The sequence below is a fragment of the Hypanus sabinus genome, chromosome 9 (genome assembly GCF_030144855.1).
Source record: "Hypanus sabinus isolate sHypSab1 chromosome 9, sHypSab1.hap1, whole genome shotgun sequence".
Classification (NCBI taxonomy): domain Eukaryota; kingdom Metazoa; phylum Chordata; class Chondrichthyes; order Myliobatiformes; family Dasyatidae; genus Hypanus; species Hypanus sabinus.
Genome location: NC_082714.1, coordinates 132,992,722 through 133,015,631, shown reverse-complemented (window position 1 = coordinate 133,015,631; position 22,910 = coordinate 132,992,722). Strand labels below are relative to the sequence as shown.

Genomic DNA, 22,910 nt, shown 5'->3' with positions numbered 1-22,910 from the left:
ATGGTTCCTCTCAATATGTTCCATGTTTGTGAAACTTCCAACAGGGAGAGTTGGATAGTGAAATTCCCTTCTAGTTTATTCTAAGGGAATCTCAAGCACTGTGACATGCTGTTTGGCACTATCTGTAGGTCATCCTTAATTTAACTGGGCATCCTTTCATAACTGTAAACTTTTCATTGTAATAAACCTACAATAAGGAGAAAGCTGTGCTTTAAATTCACTAATCAACAATGTTACTGTTACAAAATTATATCGTACTGATTCATCTTTCCTCATCAAAGCTTAGACCAATTGTATCAGGTTTCCCACCATTCTTGGGCCCAAGAAAAACTTAGAGGTATGGAACCTACCGGAGCCTGTATATTTATCCACCCCACATGATAGCACGTTTATCCAGTAAACCAAACTCTACTGTTTGAATTCCAGAAATTTGTAGAAATTCCTGTAGGAACAATGATGTCACTTGAAGTAGATTACTGATTGCCTTATACGTGATTTAGTAAGATCTATTCTTTGAATATTTCCAAATTAACAAACCAGAGCTTTGAGCAGCTGCCTATCAGAGATCAGAAGCCTGAGAAGATGTAGTTCAGTCAGATTAAGCGATTAAGTAGAAAAGGCAGTGACTCATTCCAGTTGGGAGCTTTGAGCAGCGACTAATCAGAGATCCCAATCAGAGACTGCAATACTTGATCTGCTAATAGGGAATGAGACAGTGCTGGTGACAAAAGTTTGTGTAGGTGTACATTTTGCATTAAGTCATCATAAATATCATCTAGTGACTGTATCTAAATGGGGAGAAGGTTCAAACATCAGAGGTGCAGAGGGACTTCGGAGTCCTTGTGCAAGACTCCCAGAAGGTTAATTTACAGTTTGAGTCTGTAGTAAAGAAGGCAAATACAGTGTTGGCATGTATTTTGAGGGGAATAAAATATATAAGGAAAAAAATAGTGCTGATGCTTTATAAGACATTAGTCAGGCTGCATTTGGAGTACTGTCAACAGTTTTAGGCCGCGTATATCAGAAAGGGTGTGTTGTCATTGGAGAAAGTCCAGAGAAGATTTAAGAGGATGGTTCCAGGAACGAAAGGATTAACATATGAGGAGCATTAGGCAGTTTTGGGCCTGTAATCACTGGAATTTAGAAGGATGCAGGGGGATCTCACTGAAACCTACTGAATGTTGAAAGGACTAGATGGGTGGAGAGGATGTTTGCTATGGTGGGAGTATCCAGATCTAGATCCACAACCTCAAAATTGAGGGGTGACCCTTTAGAAACAGAGGTAAGGAGGAATATTTTTCACGAGAGAGTAGTAAATCTGTGGAATGCTCTGCCACAGACTGCGGTGGGGGTCAAGTTCGTGTGAATATTTAAGGTGGAAGTTGATCATTTCCAGATTAGTCAGGGCCTCAAAGGATTTGGCAAGAAGGCAGATGTATGGGGTTAGTTGGGGTCTGGAATCAGCCTGATGGAATGGCGGAGCAGACTCTGGGCTGAATGGCCAAATTCTGCTCCTATGTCTTATGGTTTTATTGTCTTATAATGCCATTAGTTTCAAAGTATGTATGCAAAAAGATAGGTCGGGTCCATGGGTTGAGATTCTAAATTGGAGAAAAGCTTGCTGGTACCAGAAAGGATTGAGCTAATGTGGATTGTGACAGGCTGTATTTTTTTTTAGCAAAGGATTACTTGGTAAGTGGGAGGCCTTCAAGAGAAATTTGGAGTGTACAAAGCTTATAAATGCCTGTCAGAATAAAATGGGAAGATAACAGGTGTAGGAAACCTTGGTTTTCAAGACATATTGAGACCCCAATTAAGAAGAAAAAGGAGATTTATAGCAGGTAGGAACAAATGAGGTGTTTATGGAGTAAAAGAAATGCAGGAGAATACCTAAGGAGGAAATCAGGTGGTCTAAAAGAAGGCATGAGGTTGCTCCAAAAGACAAGGTGAAGGAGAATCCGAAGGGATTCTACAGATATGTTAAGAGCAAAAGGATTACAAAGGACAAAGTTGGTCCTCTGGAAGATCACAATGTTAATCCAAAAGCTGAATGAGATGAGAGAGATAAGTTATATTTTTTGCATCTGTATTTACTCAGGAGGTGAACGCAGAATCTATAGAAATAAGTAAGGCAAAATGGCATCAACTTCATAGACTCTATACAGAGGAGGAGGTATTTGCTGTCTTGAGGCAAATATGAAGAGGTAAGTCCACAGGACTTGATGAGTTGTTCCTCAGACCCTGCATGAGGCAAGTGCAAAATGCTGGGGCCTTAGCAGAGATGTTTAAATCATCCTTAATGACAGGTGAGGTGCCTGAGGATTGGAGGATAGCCAATGTTATGCCACTGTTGAAGAATTGCTCTTTAAAAAAAAAACAAGCTATAGGCCAGTAAGCCTAATATCAATGTTGGAAAGTTATTAGAAGGTATTGTGAGGGACAAAATGTATGAGTATTTGGATAGACATGGACTAATTAAGGATAGTCATCATGGCTTCATGTGTGGTAAGTTATGTCTAACCAATCTATTAGAGTTTTTCGAGGAAGTTATCATGAAAATTGATGAAGGCAAGGCAGTGAATGTTGTCTACATGGACTTTGCAAAGTGCTTGACGCATGGGAGGTTGGTCAAGAATGTTCAGTCACTTGGCAGTCAAGATGAGGTTGTAAATTGGATTAGATATTGACTTTGGGGGAGAAGCCAGAGAGTGGTGGTAGATTGTTGCCTTTCTGACAGGAGGCCTGTGTCTAGTGGAATGCTTCAAGGACTGGTGCCAGGTCCATTGCTGTTTATCATTTATATTAACAATCTGGATGATAATGTGGTTAACTGGATCAGCAGATATGTGGATGACACCAATATTGGGGATATAGTGCAATGAGATGTGGACCAGTTGGAAAAAGGGGCGGAAAAATAGCAAATGGAATTTAATGCAGGCAAATGTGAAGTGTTGCATGTTGATAGGACCAACCAGATTGGGTCTTACACAGTGAATGGCAGGACACTGAGGAGTGTGGTGGAACAAAGGGAGCCTGGAATACAGGTCTATATTTCATTGAAAGTGGTGTCATACGTTGATAGGGTGTGGAAAATTCTTTTGGAACATTGGCCTTCATAAATCCAAGTATTGAGTACAGGAGATGGGATGTTATATTGAAGTTGTAGTAAGACATTGATGAGGCATAATTTGGAGTATTGTGTGCGGCTTTGATCACCTAACTGCAGGAAAGATATGAGGTTGAAAGGGTACAGAGAAAATTTACAAGGATGTTGCTGGGTCTGGAGGGCTTGATGAATGAAAAATTGAATAGGTTACAACTTTATTCCTTGGAGTGTAGAAAATGGAGAGGAGATTTGATGGGTACAGATGAGGGGTATAGATAGGGTAAATGCAGGCAAGCTTTTTACACTGAGGTTGGATGGGACTACATTTAGAGATCATGGATTAAGGGTGAAAGATGAAAAGTTTAAGGGGAACATGAGGGGAAACCTCTTCAGTCAGAGGGTCATGAGAGCTTGGAATGAGCTGCCATTGCAAGTGGTGCATGAAAGCTTGATTTCCTTGTTTAAGAGAAGTTTGTATTGGTACATGTATGGTAGGGATATGGAGAGATATGCAGGTTGATGGAAGTAGCCAGTTTAAATAGCTCGGCTCAGACTAGAAGGGCCAAATGGGCCTTCTATGGCTATGAAATATGAATATGAGTTCCTATAATGCAATCACTAAATGTTGAAAGATCTGTAGACAAACATTGAATTGAAAAGAATCTTTCCATTTGGAAATTGGTTTAAAAGCTCTGTTTTTATTAACAAAAGCTAGTTCTTTTATAAAGCAAACAACCTTTGAGACTAGCTCCTCTCCCACAGCTGAACCTGCATGTAGATATTTCTACTTTCTTATGGAACATATTAAGATAAACCTGGTAAAGATACTACTGAAAACATATTTTGATCTGGAGAAACTTTTGTTGAAGTTTAAAAGACTGCTTGAGAATTCATTCAATGATAATAATGAAAGCAGATGCTTGTGAGCATTTTAATCATCTAGCTGCTTAAGAACTGCATCTTCGGTTTCTTCTCTCATCCCCTCTCTCTGATCTTCCAACACTTCACCAGTACCTTCACGTTCAAATAGTGAATTCACATCAATAATCTTTTTTGATATTCTGAGTTGGTGTAAGGGGGCAAGAAAAGTGCAATGATGCATGTTATTCCATACATTACAATAATGTAAATATTAACCTTAGAATATTGGAAGGATATTAATTGAAAGAAAATGCCATTGTTCTGCAGTGAAACTAAGCATTATAAAATGTGTTTTCTTTCAGTTTGCGATGGATATTCAGAGTTCAAGGATGCAAAACTTCTTTACAGATTCCGTAAAGATGATGGAACATTTCCCTTAAGCAAGGAGGTGAAGGTGTTCATGAGAGGTCAAAGCTTGTATGAAAAGTGAGTTCCTAATAAAGTCTTTAATTATTGATTCTGTTTTCTATTTGATGACATAGAAGCATAGAAACATAGAAAACCTACAGCACAATACAGGCCCTTAGGCCCACAAAGTTATGCCAAACATATCTCTACCGTAGAAATTCCTAGGGTTACCGATAGCCCTCTATTTTTCTAAGCTCCATGTGCCTATCCAAAGGCTCTATCGTATCCGCTTCCACCACCGTTGCCAACATCCCATTCCACACACTCACCACTCTCTGCATAAAAAAACTTACCCCTGATATCTCCTCTGACCCTTTACCCTTCATTAACATCTTACTCTTAGATTCCCCTGTATTTTACACTAAAATATTAATCACTTCAATTTAATCTATGTTGATAGTGCAATCAACTTTCAGTTGGAAACTTGTGGATTCAAAAGGGTACTCTGTTGGATCTGAGGGCTAGAATCATTATCGGAGATGGTGTCCATGAGATGAGGCATTAAATTGTGAACCTATCTGCTTTCTCAGGTGCTGTGCTTCGAATGGAATGCTTAAAATTCTTCATGGGTTTTAAAGTGCTTTGGACTGACCCAAGGTCATGAAAGATATAAACTTAACAAAGCATTTTTCTCTCTGCATGTTCAGGGTAGATTAGGTAATGATTTTAAGAATAAATAAAATACTTCAAATGCTTGGATCTGAAATTAGAATAGGAAATGTTAAAGTGCACTGGAAAACAAAATAGTAGCTGCAAAATTATAAGGCAGATTAACATGGGTTTTGAGTAATCATTAAAAAGACTAAGAGAAAAGGTCTTGTTAATGGGGTGTCTTGGTTTAACATTAATCTGTTAGTTACATGATTGCTTCAAAACATACTTCAATGTAAAGTTGAGTGCTATATTGTTGGAGGTACTGATTTTAGTGAGAATTCTGGATGAAGCCTCTTTGTCTATGATCCCGTGTCACATTTACAGAACAGTTTGGTACTCTGTACAAAGATACAAAGGTCTGTACTTTGCCTTGGGCAATGAAGTCCCAGTGCTGACTTGACCTTGAAGGCTGCTATAAAGAGTTTAGTGGTCTGGGCCCCTTCTCTCCCATTGTTCTCACAATTTCTGATTCCCAGCAGCATCATACCAGTTGAGCAGCAAACCAGAAAAATGCAATTTTTAGCTTGGGGTCTAAATTTTTCCGTAGGCAATAGTGATTCCACGTGGAACTGCTTCATTTTGCCTCCACAATTGTGTAGAAATTTGGGACTTCTGTGGAGGAATTAGCAAGTCCTGATTTTATCTGATCACTACTGTCATTCCAGCTTTGCTTTGATGCTGGGGTAAAGTACAGTGGAGAGCAAATGTCTGTAGTTCATCAGCAGTTCCACAGTGAAATCTACCTGCCAAACCTGCACTAGCTTGAATTGCTCCAGGTAAGTGCTGATTTTATTTGGAAGCCAGTAAGTAGCAAGCTTGGACAGCTTGCTGCTGCCTGGAAGTTCTGGCTTTTCATTCAATGTTTATACAACACAGAAACGGCCGAAATGGCTTAGACTGATGAGCAAATTTTGATATATATTTTAGAAATTGCTCAACTTGGTTCAGTTCTTCAAGATATTGTTGAAAACAAGTCCAAAGAGCAAAGATTCTAATCTAAGAAGTGCCTATTTAAAATTTTGGTTTGAGTTATATATATATAAAATATCTTCTGTTTTGGAACAAGTGTTCCTCTTAGATATCTGATTATTTTGGGACATGTACATCTCTACACAGTTAATCTGCCATTGACAGGCTTATTAATTCTGAGAATACAATTATGAAATTGCAAGAGGAAAATGGAGTAAAGTACCAACGTAGTGTTTCTGGCTGTGAAATCATTGACTGGCTGATAAAAGAAGGGGAAGCTTCTTCAAGGAAAGAAGCAGTGGAGCTTTGCCGACGAGAGCTTGAACATGGAATCATTCAACATGGTGAGGAAGCTCTAGTAGATGTTGACTGTATATATCTATCTTTTAAACATGAAATAATCTATTTACATATGCTGCCTTTATATTTATTTCTAGTTAGTTCACATATTTACGTATATTTTATTTGCATACCCAGCAAGTCATACCTTGAAGTTTAGAAAATGCTATACATCCATTATTCTTCATTAATTGACACTAGATCTCAGAACTCCAATCTGTTAAACACCTGTATTTTTAAAATCTGATTTTAGAATCATAGTCCTAGAACACCGCAACATAGAAAACAGGCCCTGCAGCCCATCTGGTCCATGCCGAACTATTATTCTACCGTCTTGTTGTCCTGCTCCCATACCCCACCCCACCCCCTCACCATCCGTGTACTTATCCATTATCCAAATTTCTCTTAAATGGTGAAATAGACCCCACATCCAACATTTCGGCTGGTAGCACACATTCGCCACACTCTGAATGAAGATAATCTCCTTCATGTTTATTTAACCATTTGACCTTTTGCCCTTAAACCATGAGCTCCTTTATTTTATTCCATTTAACTGTCCCTTCGTACTTGTGTATTTACCTCATTCCTTTTCTCCTAAATGCAATAATTTTGGTTCCTTTCCCTCCTTCAGTCACCATTGCAGGCTCTGCTTTCAGCTATTTTAATATTTCATTCTTTGGAGCTCCCATACCTTAATGCTTCCTCCTCCTAAAATAAATCTGTCCAAACCAGAATTCAGAATGTTGTTCAATGCAAGGCACCAAAATGACAAGTTTGAACATTTATTACTTACAGGTGGAGGGCCAGGCATATTTAAGTATTTGATAAGTAGTTGATAAATTCAATGTGAAATGTACTGTTAATTTTCCAGAACTCTAATGCAATGGCGTTGAAGCCCATCCAAAAGAACTAATAAAATGTCACACAGCTATCTGTCATTCTCCTGACTCTATACAAGAAGAGTACCACTTATACATCACTAATCATCTCAATATTCAGAGGGAATCATGAAGCCAGATGGTTGGTGCAGAATAAATCACCAGAGTCATAGAGCACTGAAACCATCTAGTCCATTCCGAAACCATTTAAAATGCCTATTCCCATCGACCTGCTCCAGGACCATAACCCTGCTGTTAATGCCTATCCAAATTTCACTTAAGCGTTGAAATCAAGCTTGCATGCACCACTTGTGCTGGCAGCTAATTCTACACCCTCAAGACTCTCTGAGTCGAGAAATTACCCCTCATGTTCCTCTTAAACTTCTTGCCATTCACGCTAAAGCCATGACCCATGACATCTGGTTATAGTTCCATCCAACCTCAGTGAAAAAAGCCTGCTTGCATTTACCCTATCTGTACCCTTCATAATTTTGTATACCTCTATCAAATCTTCTCTCAGTCTTCTATGTTCTAAAGGATACAGTCTCAACCTGTTCATTCTTTCCTTTCAACTTAGGTCCTCCAGACCTGGCAACATCCTTATGAATTTTCTCTGTACGCTTTCAACTTTTGTTTACATTTTTCCTGCACACAATACTCCAAATTAGGCCACAACAATATCCTATGCAACTTCAACATAACATCCCATCTCCTGTACTCAATATATTGACTTATGAAGACCAACATGCCAAGAGCTTTCTTTATGTCTCTATCTACCTGTGATGCCACTTTTAATGAATTATGGATCTGTATTCCCAGATCTCTTTGTTCTACCACACTCCTCAATACCCTACTGTTCATTGTGTAAGACAACCCTGGTTGGACTGACTGAAATACGAAACCTTGGGCTTGTCTGTATTAAATTCTATCTCCCATTTATCAGCCCATTTTTCCAGCTTTTGCAGATCCCTCTGCAAGCCATGATAGCCTTCCTTACTGTCCACCTCACCCCCAACTTTGGTTTCATCCACAAATTTGCTGACTTGGGGTGGCATTTTCAGTTTTATGCCAAAACATCCAGTGTAAAGTGTAATAATGTCCAAGTTGCTGACTTTATGTCAGTGTAATGCTCTAGGCCTGGGGTTCATGGACTCACTTGCTTAATGCTATTATTCCATGGCATTAAAAAAGGCTGGGTACCTCCGCTCTAGACCAAACCATTAAGATGATCATTGTTCTGTTCCTATATCTTCATGGTCTTATGGTAATGCTCTGGATAAATTGTAATCTATCCATTGGGGAGAAAGACAAGTACATGCCTTGGCACCAGCAGTTGTTATATAGTAATATTACTAAGGAATTGAAGGATGCCAAGATAACAAGTTTGCCTTTATTAAGAAAATGATTTGTTGTTCTGCAGTTTCGAATCGCCACCACTTTTTTGACAGTAACTTGCTCTACCAGTTCCGCATAAACTTTCGTCGAAGACGGCGACTGACTGAGCTCTTAAATGAAAGCTCGTGGATGGCACAAGAATCCCATGACAGTCCTTTCTGCCTGCGAAAGCTGAATCCAGAACAGGACGGTTCCAGTTTTCTCTCAGGTGGAAGTATTTTAGAATAATGCATGCATGTATGAAATGTATATCAATTGGATATTTATTATATATTTTGGTGAAATGCATTTTTGTTTATTTCATCAACTGTAAAAGCTCAGCATGGTTTTGGAATCAATTATCTCAAAAATGTTTAAATTTAAAGAGCAAACACGAGGAAATCTGCAGATGCTGGAAATTTAAACAACATACACAAAATGCATTTTGTGTGCAATGTTTAAATTTATGTAGCTTGTGAACAAACTTGTAACATTTAATTGTTGAATTAACCAATCAATTTACCATATCTGTCCTTTATTGCTAGAAGTTATCTTTTTTTATTGAGTTCTATTCCTAGAAGTTCTATGTTTAAATTAAATTTGATTTATTTAGAAATATAGCACAGCAACAGACCCTTCCAGCCCAATCAACCTGTGCCGCCCAGTTCCACCCATGTAACCAATTAACCTACAAACCTGTACATCTTTGAAATATGTGGAGAAACCGGATCACCCGTCTGTTTACAGACAGCCGTGGAATTAAACCTGGGTTGGTGGCACTGTAAAAATGTTACACTAACTGCTACACTGCTGTGCCACCCCTTGCTCATTCCTGCTCAAAATAAGATGGCACAAGATGGATTCAAGCCTGAGAATTGGAATTTAGTTTCTCTTGCAAGGCTTTGTAATTTTTTTGTGCAGAACAGATAGATGGAAGATGAAACACAATGACAGAGATATTTGTGTAAGTGTAATCCATAATGGTAATTAAAAAAAGAACACAATGGATCAGCAATCGAAAAAAATGTGAAATATCAAAATATATGGTTATTAAAGTTCTTTTGAAAAGATCAGAGGTTTTCTCTACACTGTAAACTTGGTGTTTATTTCCATAATGAAGGCTAATTTGATCTCATCCTCAAAGATAATTACAATGTTTAAAGGGCATTTGAATAGGTTCATGGACAGGAAGTGTTTCGAGGGACGTGAGCCAAATGCAAGGCAACGTGTTTGGCATGGAGAAGTTGGGCTGAAGGATCTGTTTGTGTTCTGTATAACTCTATAACTTTGTAATGCACCAGTGAGGTTTAGAATTCCTGAGATTTATGGGAGTGAGCTAGTGAGGGATAAGAATATGTGTTTCCTTTCCCATTCAAAAACCTATCTTGTCCTAATGACCCAACACCCTTCCTGACTCAGTCTTCTAGCCTACTAGTTAATGTTATTGCTATGCATTTAATTCTGTGATGATATGTAGCCAATGTGATGAATGCCTAACTTGCTTCATGTTTCAATTGCCAGTGCAAACCAATAAAGAAATAAAGGTGGTATCAGCAGTGCGTCGGAGCAGCATTACCTCCACCGTCACAGGAACTACAGCCTTTTACAATACAACTCCAAGTCTTGCCTGTGTGCCTTCAGTGGAATGTAACCCCAAATCAGGTTGGAGCAAGTACAATTAATGCAAGCAAAGTGAATTCAGAAATGTATTGTTTTATTAGTAGACCAGACACAAATTGGAGCAAATGGAAAGACTACACAGATTTGGTATTTCAGATTACGGACAATTTAATAAGACTGGTGCACATGTTCAGTCAAAGCTGACCTACCTAGATTTTGACAACAGGATGGAAATTACTGAAGATATCAAGTAACAAACTAGGTCTTGATTACAGAATAAAGTGATTATTAAGTTAGTTAAATAGAAAGTTCAATTTTCTGTTACAACAATGTGTGCCCTCTGATGCACCATCAATAACTCACTCTGAGACGTAAAGGCGAGATATCGGCTTTTGACTGGAAGAAGGAACAAGCAGTGAGTGACCACCATACTGCATCCGGGAGACTGAGAGGCCGGGCTCAGGCCTCGATCGCCTTTATACAGGGGTATGTGGGAGGAGCCACAGGAGCAGTCAGCAGGGGGCGTGTCCAGACAGGTATATGTAGTTCACCATACCCTCCATAACATAACTAATGAAATTCCTGAAACTTGGGTGTTGTCGCTGCTGTGTCTCTCTACCTTAAGGCTTTTTCTGTAGTTTCCTGTTACTGCATTAGCACAATCCGCATCCCTATTTACTAGTTATTAGCACTCAATATTCCTTCTCCAACAACTCAAGCCAAGAACATATACTGAAAAATTATACAACTCTCATATATTTGTTTCTGTTCAGTTGGATGGGAAGTAATGGGCTGTAAATGCACATTTTAATTTTTTATCAGGCATAGACCAGGCATATCTGGTCTCCTGGACCAGATGGAATGCACCCTCATGTTCTGAAGGAAGTAGCAGTGGAGATTACAATGATCTTTCAAAAGTCGATAGATTCTGGCCTGGTTCTGGAGGACTGGAAAATTGCAAATGTCACTCTGCTATTTAAGAAGGGGGCAAGGAAGCAAAAAGGAAATTATAGACCTGTTAGCTTGACATTGGTGGTTGGGAAGTTGTTGGAGTTGATTGTCAAGGATGAGGTTACAGAGTACCTGGAGGCATATGACAAGATAGGCAGAACTCAGCCTGGTTTCCTTAAAGAAAAATCCTGCCTGACAAACCTAGTGCAATTTTTTGAGGAAATTACAAGTAGGCTGGACAAGGGAGATGCAGTGGATGTTGTGTATTTGGATTTTTAGAAGGCCTTTGACAAGGTGCCACACATGAGGCTGCTAAGCAAGATAAGAGCCCATAGAATTACGGGAAAGTTACATATCTGGATAGAGCATTAGTTGATTGGCAGGAAACGGAGAGTGGGAATGAAGAGATCACATTCTGGTTGGCTGCCGGTTATCAGTGGTGTTCCACAGGGGTCCGTGTTGGGGCCGCTTCTTTTTACGTTGTATATCAACGATTTGGATTATGGAATAGATGGCTTTGTGGCTAAATTTGCTGATGATACAATGACAGGTGGAGAGGCCAGTAGTGCTGAGGAAACAGAGAGTCTGCAGAGTTACTTGGATAGATTGGAAGAATGGGCAAAGAAGTGGCAAATGAATTACAATGTTGGAAAGTGTACGGTCATGCACCTTGGTAGAAGAAATAAACGGGCAGACTATTATTTAAATTGGGAGAGAATTCAAAGTTCAGAGATGCAACGGGACTTGAGACTACAATGGGACTACAGAACAATCTTCGTTTTGATAGGACTTATTTTTAGTTATTGTTACTGTAATTCTAAAGGAATAGAATATAAGAACAGGGATGTGATGTTGAGGCTCTATAAGGCACTGGTAAGACCTCACTTGGAATGCTGTGTGCAGTTTTGGGCTCCTTATTTAAAAAAAAGATGTGCTGACATTGGAGAGGGTTCGGAGAAGATTCACTCGAATGATTCTGGGAATGAGAGGGTTAACATATGAGGAACATTTGACCACTCTTGGACTGTACTCCTTGGAGTTTAGAAGAATGAGGGGAGACCTCATAGAAACATTCCGAATGTTGAAAGGCACGGAGAGAGTGGATGTGGCAAAGTTGTTTCCCAAGGTGGGGGAGTCTAGTACGAGAGGACATGACTTGAGGATTGCAGAGCACACATTCAGAACAGAGATGCGAAAAAATTCTTTTAGCCAGAGGGTGGTGAATCTCTGGAATTTGTTGCCACGGGCAGCAGTGGAAGCCAAGTCATTGCGTGTATTTAAGGCAGTGATTGATAGGTATTTGAATAGTCAGGGCATCAAAGGTTATGGTGAGAAGGTGGGGGAATGGGACTAAAGGGGAGATTGCATCAGCTCATGATGAAATGGCGGAGCAGACTCAGTGGGCCGAGTGGCCGACTTCTGCTCCTTTGTCTTATGGTCTATAAGACTTGATCATTTAGGCCCTACAGAACATTGCATTGTAGAATCATAAAAATTATATTGGGTGTTTAAAACAGGAATACTGGAAAGGATATGGATAAAAGGATTTGAAGTTTTCATTGTCTTCATGCTTACCATCTCTTAACATTTCCTTGAATATAGAAGATCAATCAGTGCAGTTGCAAGATCTGTTAGCAAAGTCTGAATTCACTTTCACACAGAGGGCGGTAAAAATCCAGCACCCTCTTCTCCTCTCCAAGGACCTCTTGGTGTGGCGATTTGAAATTTCAACAGCCCCATCAGCGGCAGGAGCAGGTCACAGCGATGAGTTTTATCACAGGTCGGCAATGCTGTTTTGAAAGGAGAGCTACATGGGCATTCGGGATCATTCTGACAGCCCAATCAGCAGCAGCAGGCACAGTGATGAGGTTTATTGCAGGTTGGCAACACTTGTTTAGAAGTACAGAAGGGACAAGCTGGGTGGCCATTGTTGGGAGTAGGCCAGTGATGAGCGTAGTAGCAGTGTCAGGTTTTGGCTCAAAGGAGGCTTTAGCTTGAAGGAGGCATTGGCTCTGAATACACTTCTATTAAGGTACCTACTGTAGTAAATGGCTGTTGTGTGTTCTTCATGACAGATGCTGGAGTCCCGAGAGACCCAGAGTCTTCCAGAGAACTACATCTGCATGAAGTACATCCAGCTGCAGCTCCTTGAAGACTGTCTTAGGGATCTGGAGCAGCAGCTGGTGACCTTCAGCTTGTACGGAAGAGTGAGGAAATAATCGACCATAGTTGCAGGGAAGTAGTCACCCCGGCTCTTTAGAGCAGTTTGTCATTGAGTCTACTAGAGTCTACCAAACTGGATTGGGTGTTACATAATGAACCAGAGTTGATCAGGGAGCTTAACGTAAAAGAACCAATTGGCGACAGTGATCACAATATTAATGAGCTCATCTTGAAGTTTGGTAGGGAGAAGTGGATAGTAAAAGCTTTTTCAAGTATGTAAAAATATATAAGAGATTAAGAGTGGGTATAGGCTTGCTAGAAAATGAGTCCAGAAACATAATAACCGGGGAACAAGGAGACAGCAGATGAACTAAATGATTATTTTGCATCAGTCTTCACTGTGGAAGACATTAGCATGTGCCAGATGTTGAAGAGTGAAGGGAAGAAAAATGAGTGCAGTTACTATTACAAGTGAGAAGGTGCTCAAAAAGCTGAAAGACCTCAGGGTACAAACGTTGCCCGGACCAAAAGAACAACACCCTGAAAGAGGTGGTAGTTGAGATTATGGAGGCATCAGTAATGATCTTTCAAGAATCACTGGACTCTGGCATGGTGCCAGAGGATTGGAAAATTGCAAATGTAACCCCACTCTTTAAGAAAGGAGTTAGGCAGCAGAAAGGAAGTTATAGATAGCCTGACCTCAGTGGTTGGGAAAATGTTGGATTTAATTGTTAAGGGCGACGATATGGAGTACTTGGCAATACAGGACAAGATAGGACAAAATAAACATAGTTTCCTTAAGAGAAAATCTTGCCTGATGAACCTGTTGGAATTCTTTGAGGAGATTACATGTAGGATAGGTAAAGGTGATGCAGCTGATGTTCTATATTTAGACTTTCAGAAGACCTTTGACAGGGTGCTACACATGAGGCTGCTTACCAAGTTCAGAGTCCAGGGTAATAGATGAAAGTTACTGGCATGGTTTGAACATAGGCTGATTGGCAAGAGGCAGTGACTAGGAATAAAAGGATCCTTTTCTGGGTGGCTGCCGGTGATGAGTGGTGTTCCGCCAGCGGTCAGTGTTGGGACCGCTTTTTTTAGTGCAGAAGGCTCTTGAAGTCAACAAAGAGGATTAGGCCGTGGTCTGTCGAACACTTATTGGTACTTCTGGTGGCATAAGTGTTGAGGTCTGCAGTTTGGACAATAACACAATCTAATAGCTACCATGTGCCTAAACCTTAAAGACTTGTAATGAAATTACAAAATGGGGTCATGCCAAGCAGAGGCTGTAGATGAAAGAAACTGGGACAAGGATAGACCTCTGTAATAAATTACTATTTATGGTAAAAGTCAACTACACTACTGCAAGGTGACATGCAGTGCCTTGTTAATGAGTAAAATATAACTGCTCACAATTTTGTTTCAATGCAAAATACTAACTTCCTGAAATCATACTGTTAATAAACAACCATAAAGCATGACTATCGAAACAAATAACAAATTCCACAGTACCCACAGCTCAAACCAGCTTAGCACAGGATTTAACACACAGAGTATCTGCTTACAACATAAATAACATTGACCTGTGAGATTTGAAATGATCACAAATGTCCACACAGAAGAGATGTACAAATTTGAGCTGTGACCAGCTTTACAAGGTGTGAATATACCCGCTCTCGAAAGTTGACTCACCATTTGTTAAAATACTCTTGAACAGCTTGACACAACATTGCTGACTCCTCAACATGTGATCACAGTAATAAGAGCATCAATGGAATTGATGCTGAAGCGGGCCTTTAAAGCATTATATATAAAGAGATGCATGCATTACTGACACACCTACTACTGGGACCCTGATATGAACTTCTGCCCTCCCAACTGTTGTGTTGAGATCCAATAAGGGATTGCCCCACAGCACAGTCTGCAGAAACTGTCTGAGAAGGCTGGGGCGGGAAGTGCAGTCCCATGGACCTGTGATGTCGGGTCAAGACTCACCCCAGTCGGGACACTGTTGGGGACTGGCTGTGACTGCTCCTGGTGTAGACAGTCTGCTTGGATCGTCGTGGCCTATTGTACAGCCGATTTCTCTTTGGCTGTCCCACACCGGAGAAGATATTTTTGTTGGAGCAGCACTGTTGAACCTGCAACCTCTGGGCTACAGGGTCAAACAAAAGGAAGATGGCCATTTCCATCAGGTGATGGCAGAAACAGTAGGATTTGTGTGGTTTGGCGACCCATGAAGCAGGTGATGCCAGACTCCAGAAATGTCTCACACACACCAGACCAGCTGACATGTAACCATGAGCCACTCAATGGATTGCTGATTGACTACATTATTCAGTCTTGCCCACCCTAGCAAACTCTTATAGGCAGCCGTCCCAGGCTATGCCATGGCTGATCTGTTGATGGTGGAGCGACAGTGAAGGGCAGGATTAATGCCAGGCTGCCACTGTTACTGCAGCATTCAACAGTGGACAGGGTTGGGATCTCTATTGGGTTCTTGCCGCAGGCACATGCAGCTCCAAAAAAAACCATTTTTTTAAAACATACTGCAGTTATCCAGCTGAAGGTTCAAACTGGAAACCCAAGAATGTTATAATGAAACAACACTCCCAGGAAAGTGTTAAGTGAGGTGTGAAACATTTGTACACAATCACACCCAAAATACACACTGATAGTTAAATCTGGGGAAAGTTCTGAATAGTGCTCCTTTATTGTGGAGCATTTTGGAGTCCCTTCATCAAGAGAAAGGGAAGAATGATATTTTAATTAGAGAATGGACTCTGATCAGACATCCATGATGTAATTTGGAGTTCAATGTAAAACTGATGCTGTAGGGACCTCTCGGACATGGAGGAAGCTGGTTGTGGAAAGGAAGGATAGAGTTACCAGCTCCACAAGCTGAGTACCTAGTATTAATTTACGATGAGAAACACTGTGGACTCTTCTTGCATTTCCATCTGTAGGTAGGCATCAGCTAAGTCCAATTTGTTGAATTATTTCCCTCCAGAAAGGTTGCAATGACATGCTCTATCAAGGGCAGAGGTCATTGATTTACTTTCAGTATTTGGGTTGATGGTGGCTTTAAAATCACCACAGATTCTGACAGACCCTGTCAGTCGCCAAGATCTTCTTGGCTAGTGAGGTCACTGGTGTTACCCGTGGGCTCCAATTAACCTTGGAAAGAATTCCTTCAGTCTCCATGCGATCTAGCTCACTAGCTATTTTATCATGGATAGTGGAATGAACTGGATGGGCTTTGTAAAACTTAGATGTTGCCATTTTCAGTTAATACTATTTTACCCACGACATGTTTGAGTTTTCCAGAGCCATCCTTGAACTCTGCTGTGACATCATTCACTACCTTTCTTATTTTGCTTTCAATTGAATATATTCCAGGGGGTGTGGCATGGAATTTGTCGATGGATCTCCAATCAAGTTGTAGTTGGCTCGCCCAATCTCACCCCCACAATGCTGGCCCTCTTGTTTTTACCACATTTAAGCCCAATGTTGCTTGTTGGTTCTAGTATTTCACTGTTAGGAATGTCATTCCCACAGGAGTTATCTTTTCTCCAGTGTAAGTTTTTAGTTAGATATCTGCGAGTTTAGTATAGAACATAGAACAGTACAGCACATCACACGCCCTTTGGTCCATAATGTTGTGCTGACCCTCAAACCCTGCCTCCCATATAACCCCCCATCTTAAATTCCTCCATATACCTGTCTAGTAGTCTCTTAAACTTCATTAGTGTGTCTGCCTCCACCACTGACTCAGTCAGTGCATTCCACGCACCAACCACTCTCTGAGTGAAAAACCTTCCTCTAATATCCCCCTTGAACTTTCCTCCCCTTACCTTAAAGCCATGTCCTCTTGTACTGAGCAGTGGTGCCCCGGGGAAGAGGCGCTGGTTGTCCACTCTGTCTATTCATCTTAATATCTTGTACACCTCTATCATGTCTCCTCTCATCCTCCTCCTCTCCAAAGAGTAAAGCCCCAGCTCCCTTAATCTCTGATCATAATCCATACCCTCTAAACCAGGCAGCATTCTGGTAAATCTCCTCTGTACCCTTTCCAATGCTTCCACATCCTTCCTATACTGAGGCAACCAGAACTGGACACAGTACTCCAAGTGTGGCCTAACTAGAATTTTATAGAGCTGCATCATTACATCGTGTCTCTTAAATTCTATCCCTCGACTTATGAAAGCTAATACCCCATAAGCTTTCTTAACTACCCTATCTACCTGTGAGGCAACTTTCAGGGATCTGTGGACATGTACTCCCGATCCCTCTGCTCCTCCACACTACCAAGTATCCTGCCATTTACTTTGTACTCTGCCTTGGAGTTTGTCCTTCCAAAGTGTACCACTTCACATGTCTCCGGGTTGAACTCCATCTGCCACTGCTCAGCCCACTTCTGCATCCTATCAATGTCTCTCTGCAATCTTCGACAATCCTCTACACTATCTACAACACCACCAACCTCTGTGTTGTCTGCAAACTTGCCAACCCACCCTTCTACCCCCACATCCAGGTCATTAATAAAAATCACAAAAAGTAGAGGTCCCAGAACAGATCCTTGTGGGACACCACTGGTTACAACCCTCCAATCTGAATGTACTCCCTCCACCATGACCCTCTGCCTTCTGCAGGCAAGCCAATTCTGAATCCACCTGGCCAAACTTCCCTGGATCCCATGCCTTCTGATTTTCTGAATAAGCCTACCATGTGGAACCTTGTCAAATGCCTTACTAAAATCCATGTAGATCACATCCACTGCACTACCCTCATCTATATGCCTGGTCATCTCCTCAAAGAACTCTGTCAGGCTTGTTAGGCACGATCTGGCCTTCACAAAGCCATGCTGACTGTCCCTGATCAGACCATGATTCTCTAAATGCCCATAGATTCTATCTCTAAGAATCTTTTCCAACAGCTTTCCCACCACAGACGTAAGGCTCACAGGTCTATAATTACCCGGACTATCCCTACTACCTTTTTTGAACAAGGGGACAACATTCGCCTCCCTCCAATCCTCCGGTACCATTCCTGTGGATAACAAGGACATAAAGATCCTAGCCAGAAGCTCAGCAATCTCTTCCCTCACCTCATGGAGCAGCCTGGAGAATATTCCATCAGGCCCCGGGGACTTATCCGTCCTAATGTATTTTAACAACTCCAACACCTCCTCTCCCTTAATATCAACATGCTCCAGAACATCAACCTCACTTATATTGTCCTCACCGTCATCAAGTTCCCTCTCATTGGTGAATACCAAACAGAAGTATTCATTGAGGGCCTCGCTTACTTCCTCAGCCTCCAGGCACATCTTCCCACTTTTATCTCAAATTGGTCCTTCCTTTACTCCAGTCATCCTTTTGTTCTTCACATAATTGAAGAATGCCTTGGGGTTTTCCTTTACTCTACTCACCAAGGCCTTCTCATGCCCCCTTCTTGCTCTTCTCAGCCCCTTCTTAAGCTTATTTCTTGCTAGCTTATATTCCTCAATAGACTCATCTGATCCTTGCTTCCTAAACCTCATGTATGCTGCCTTCTTCCACCTGACTAGATTTTCCACTTCACTTGTCACCCATGGTTCCTTCATCCTACCATTCTTTATCTTCTTCACCGGGACAAATTTATCCCTAACATCCTGCAAAAGATCCTTAAACATCGACCACATGTCCATAGTATATTTCCCTGCGAAAACATCATCCCAATTCACACCCGCAAGTTCAGGCCTTATAGCCTCATAATTTGCCCTTCCCCAATTAAAAATTTTCCTGTCCTCTTTGATTCTACCCTTTTCCATGATAATGCTAAAGGCCAGGGAGCAGTGATCACTGTCCCCCAGATGCTCACCCACTGACAGATCTGTGACCTGACCCGGTTCGTCACCTAATACTAGATCTAGTATGGCATTCCCCCTAGTCGGCCTGTCAACACACTGTGACAGGAATCCATCCTGGACACACTTAACAAACTCTGCCCCATCTAAACCCTTGGAACTAAACAAGTGCCAATCAATATTAGGGAAGTTAAAGTCACCCATGATAACAACCCTGTTATTTTTGCACCTTTCCAAAATCTGCCTGCCAATCTGCTCCTTGGTATCTCTGCTGCTACCAGGGGGCCTATAGAATACCCCCAGTAGAGTAACTGCTCCCTTCCTGTTCCTGACTTCCACCCATACTGACTCAAAAGAGGATCCTGCTACATTATCCACCCTTTCTGCAGCTGTAATAGTATCCCTGACTAGTAATGCCACCCTTCCTCCCTCCCCCCCCCATCCCTTTTAAAGCACTGAAATCCAGGAATATTGAGAATCCATTCCTGCCCTGGTGCTAGCCAAGTCTCCGTAATGGTCACTACATCATAATTCCATGTATGTATCCAAGCTCCCCGTTCATCACCCATCCATTCTGTACAGGTCTCACCTTCCTCAAAAGAGATTCCAATGATCCAAAAATCTAAAACCCTGTGCCCTGCACCAACTCCTCAGCCACGCATTCAACTGCCATCTCATCCAATTCTTACCATCACTTAGTCCTGGCAGCAATCCTGAGAACACCACCCTTGAGGTCCTGTTCTTCAGCCTTCTGCCTAGTTCCCGAAACTCACACTGCAGGACCTCATCCCTCTTTCTGTCTATGTTGTATCTTTAAAATGTTGTATCTTTATGTATCTTTAAAATGCTGTTTAAACTCATTTTGTGGAATGACAGAAGCAGCAGAGCAAGTGTCCGCTTCCATTTTAATTAATTTGCTGTTCATTTCTGGTGTAAGTCATATTAATGTTTATTGCTAGTTTTAACATTGTAAATCTCAAGGCTACCTATTCCAATATCACTGTCATCATTATCAGATTTTTCCTCAACAGCATGCAGACTAGTGCTCTTTTTGAAACTGCGATTTTACTTCTTTGTCTTTTCTCTTCCCTGTACAGTCCATTTAACTTTGTCTGTTCATCATGCTCTTTGTATGTGTCCTACTTTGTTGCATTTTCTGCAAGTTTCACCTCTAAACCTATATTGGTCTTTGTATGCTAGCCCCTGCCACAATATTAACACAATTTGTTCCTTAGGCAGTTTCTGTTTAGACATTGCAATTTTGTCTACCTCTTGGATGGTTCTGTGACAAAGACTACTCGACTCCTGTGACAGACTTTCTATTCTAGCTTCTATCATGGCAAGAATTTCATGAAACTGCACAAAATGGCAAAAGAGCACTTAGGTTGTCATTGAGAATCCCAAGTTCCTTCATGGCAAGCACTGAAAAATCCAGTGTAACCCCCAGGAGAACCATGCAGGAGTGTTTGCAAACATTTTAAATCTCTCTGTATTTTAGTTTGTGGTTCCCACCTGCTTTAAGAAGACCACTATCATCCTAGTACGCAAGAGAAATAAGATAATGTACCTAAACATCTACGCACAGTAGTTCTGCCATTTACAGCCATGAAGTGATTTGAGAGGCTGCTCATGGACTGCATTAACTTCAGCTTTGCAAGCAAGTGTGCCCACCACAGTTTGCCTACTGCTGAAACAGCAGACACAATTTCCCAGGCCTTACATTCCTCTCTGGAGCAAATAGATAGTAAAGGCGCCTATGTCAAATTGTTGTATATTGACTGCACCTCTTGCGTCAACACTATTATTTCAAGCAAATTCATCACCAAACTCCAGAGCCTGGGAACCAATACCTCATTCAGCAACTTGATCTTTGACTTTCAGACCAACAGATCATATTTGTAAGGACAGGCAGCAACTCCACCACAGTTATTCTGAATGCTGGTGCTCCCTAAGAGTGCACCTTACTCTACTCCCTGGATGCTCATGACTGTGTGGCCAGATTTTGCTCCAAATCCATCCACGAGTTTGCAGTTGATGCCACTGTAGTCACTAAAGAGGTGGTGGTGAGACCAGTGGGTTTAAAGCTTAGCAAGTCCCTTCCTGATGGATTAAATCCCAGTGAACTGAAAGAAATGGCAGAAGTTATAGTAAACATATTTGTGATAATTTATCAAAATTTTCTAGACTTTGATCAGGCTTTGGCAGATTGGAAGACAGTGAATGTCCATATCACTATTGTAAAAAGTATGCAGGCAAGGCTGGTAACTATAAGCCAGTTAGCTTAATGTCTGCAGTTGGAAAATGCTTGAAGCTATCATTAAGGAAGTAATAAACAGTTTGATAGGAGTAGTTCCATCAGGTAGACACATTATGGATTTATGAACGGCAGGTCCTGTTTGACAAACTTACTGACAAACTTGCTTCACACACAAAATGCTGGAGGAACTCAGCAGGCCAGGCAGCATCTATGGAAAGAGTACTGTCAATGTTTTGGGCTAAGAAACTGGGACTGGGAGAGAAAAAAGATAAGTAGAGTAAGAAAGTGGTGGGAGGGGAGGAAGAACCTCCAGGTGAAATCCGGTGTGGGGGTGATGAACTTGCTTATATTCTTTGAGAATATAATGAGCATAGTGGATAGAGGGGAACAGGTGGATGTTGTGCATTTGGATTGACAGATGTTTGATTAATACTGCAGAAAATATTTATCTATAAGATAAGGATGCATGGAGTTGGGGCTAGAATATTAGCATGGTTAGAAGATTAGTTAATCAGCTGAAGGCAGAGATGGATGTGGAGTGCTGCAGGGGTCAGTTCTGGCCCTAGAGCTGTTCATGATGTATGTCAATGATTTGGAAGTGGGGACCAAGTGTAGTGTATCTAAGTTTACTGACACCACTAGATTGAGTGGAAAAACAAATTCTGTAGAGGTTAAGTGAGTGGATAAGGGTTTGGCCGATGGAGTTTGTAAATGTGAAGTCATCCACTTCTTAAGGAAAAATAGAAGATCAGGTGATTTTTTAAATTGTGAAATATTGCAGCATTGTGTTTAGACTGGGAATTGGGAGTGTTTGTGCCTGATTGCAAAAGGTTGGTTTGCAGGTACACCAGGTTATCAAGAAGGCAAATGGAACATTGGTTTCCATTGCTGAAGGAAGGGAATTTCAGAGCAGAGTGGTAATGTTTCAACTATAGAGGGTACTGGTGAGGCTGCACCTGGAGTGCTATGTGCAGTTCTCAGATCCTTACTTGAGGAAGAACAGGAGGTTCACAAATTTGATTCTGGAGATGAGGGTTAAACCTAGGAGGAGAGATTGAGTTGCATGGAACTATGAAATGAATAGATAAGAGAGAGGTAGGAAAGTTGCATCCATTTGTAATTGAGATTAGAACTACAAAACATTGCCTCAAGATTTGGGGAAATAGATGAGAATTGGTTATTCCCAGACAGTAGTCAATCTGTCGAATTCTCTGCCCAGGGAGGTAGTGGAGTCTATGTCATCAAATATAGTTAAGACACAGTTAGACAGGTATTTCCATAGCTAGTGAGCTAAAAGATATTGGGAAAGGGCAGGAGGGTGAAGTTAAGTCCACAGCGTGAGCAGCTATGATCTTATTGAATGAGGAAGAGGGTGGGAGAGAAAGGATCAATCATCTGGCCAACAAAGATCCCCCTATTTCA

General features: G+C 41.1%; 1 protein-coding gene across 11 annotated transcripts in view; it reads left to right on the top strand.

Moving 5' to 3' along the window:
- Nucleotides 1-22,910, top strand: part of LOC132399818 (DEP domain-containing mTOR-interacting protein-like) — a 100,016-nt gene that overhangs the window by 38,926 nt on the left and 38,180 nt on the right. For all 11 annotated transcript variants that reach the window (XR_009514093.1, XM_059980604.1, XM_059980608.1 and 8 more), the window contains exons 3-6: nucleotides 4,330-4,453; nucleotides 6,224-6,402; nucleotides 8,696-8,878; nucleotides 10,171-10,311. Coding sequence is in view for 10 of the 11 variants with exons in the window: in XM_059980604.1 (XP_059836587.1) it covers nucleotides 4,330-4,453; nucleotides 6,224-6,402; nucleotides 8,696-8,878; nucleotides 10,171-10,311 (627 nt within the window). In the remaining variant the exon portion in view is untranslated. The remainder of the gene's footprint in view (nucleotides 1-4,329; nucleotides 4,454-6,223; nucleotides 6,403-8,695; nucleotides 8,879-10,170; nucleotides 10,312-22,910) is intronic.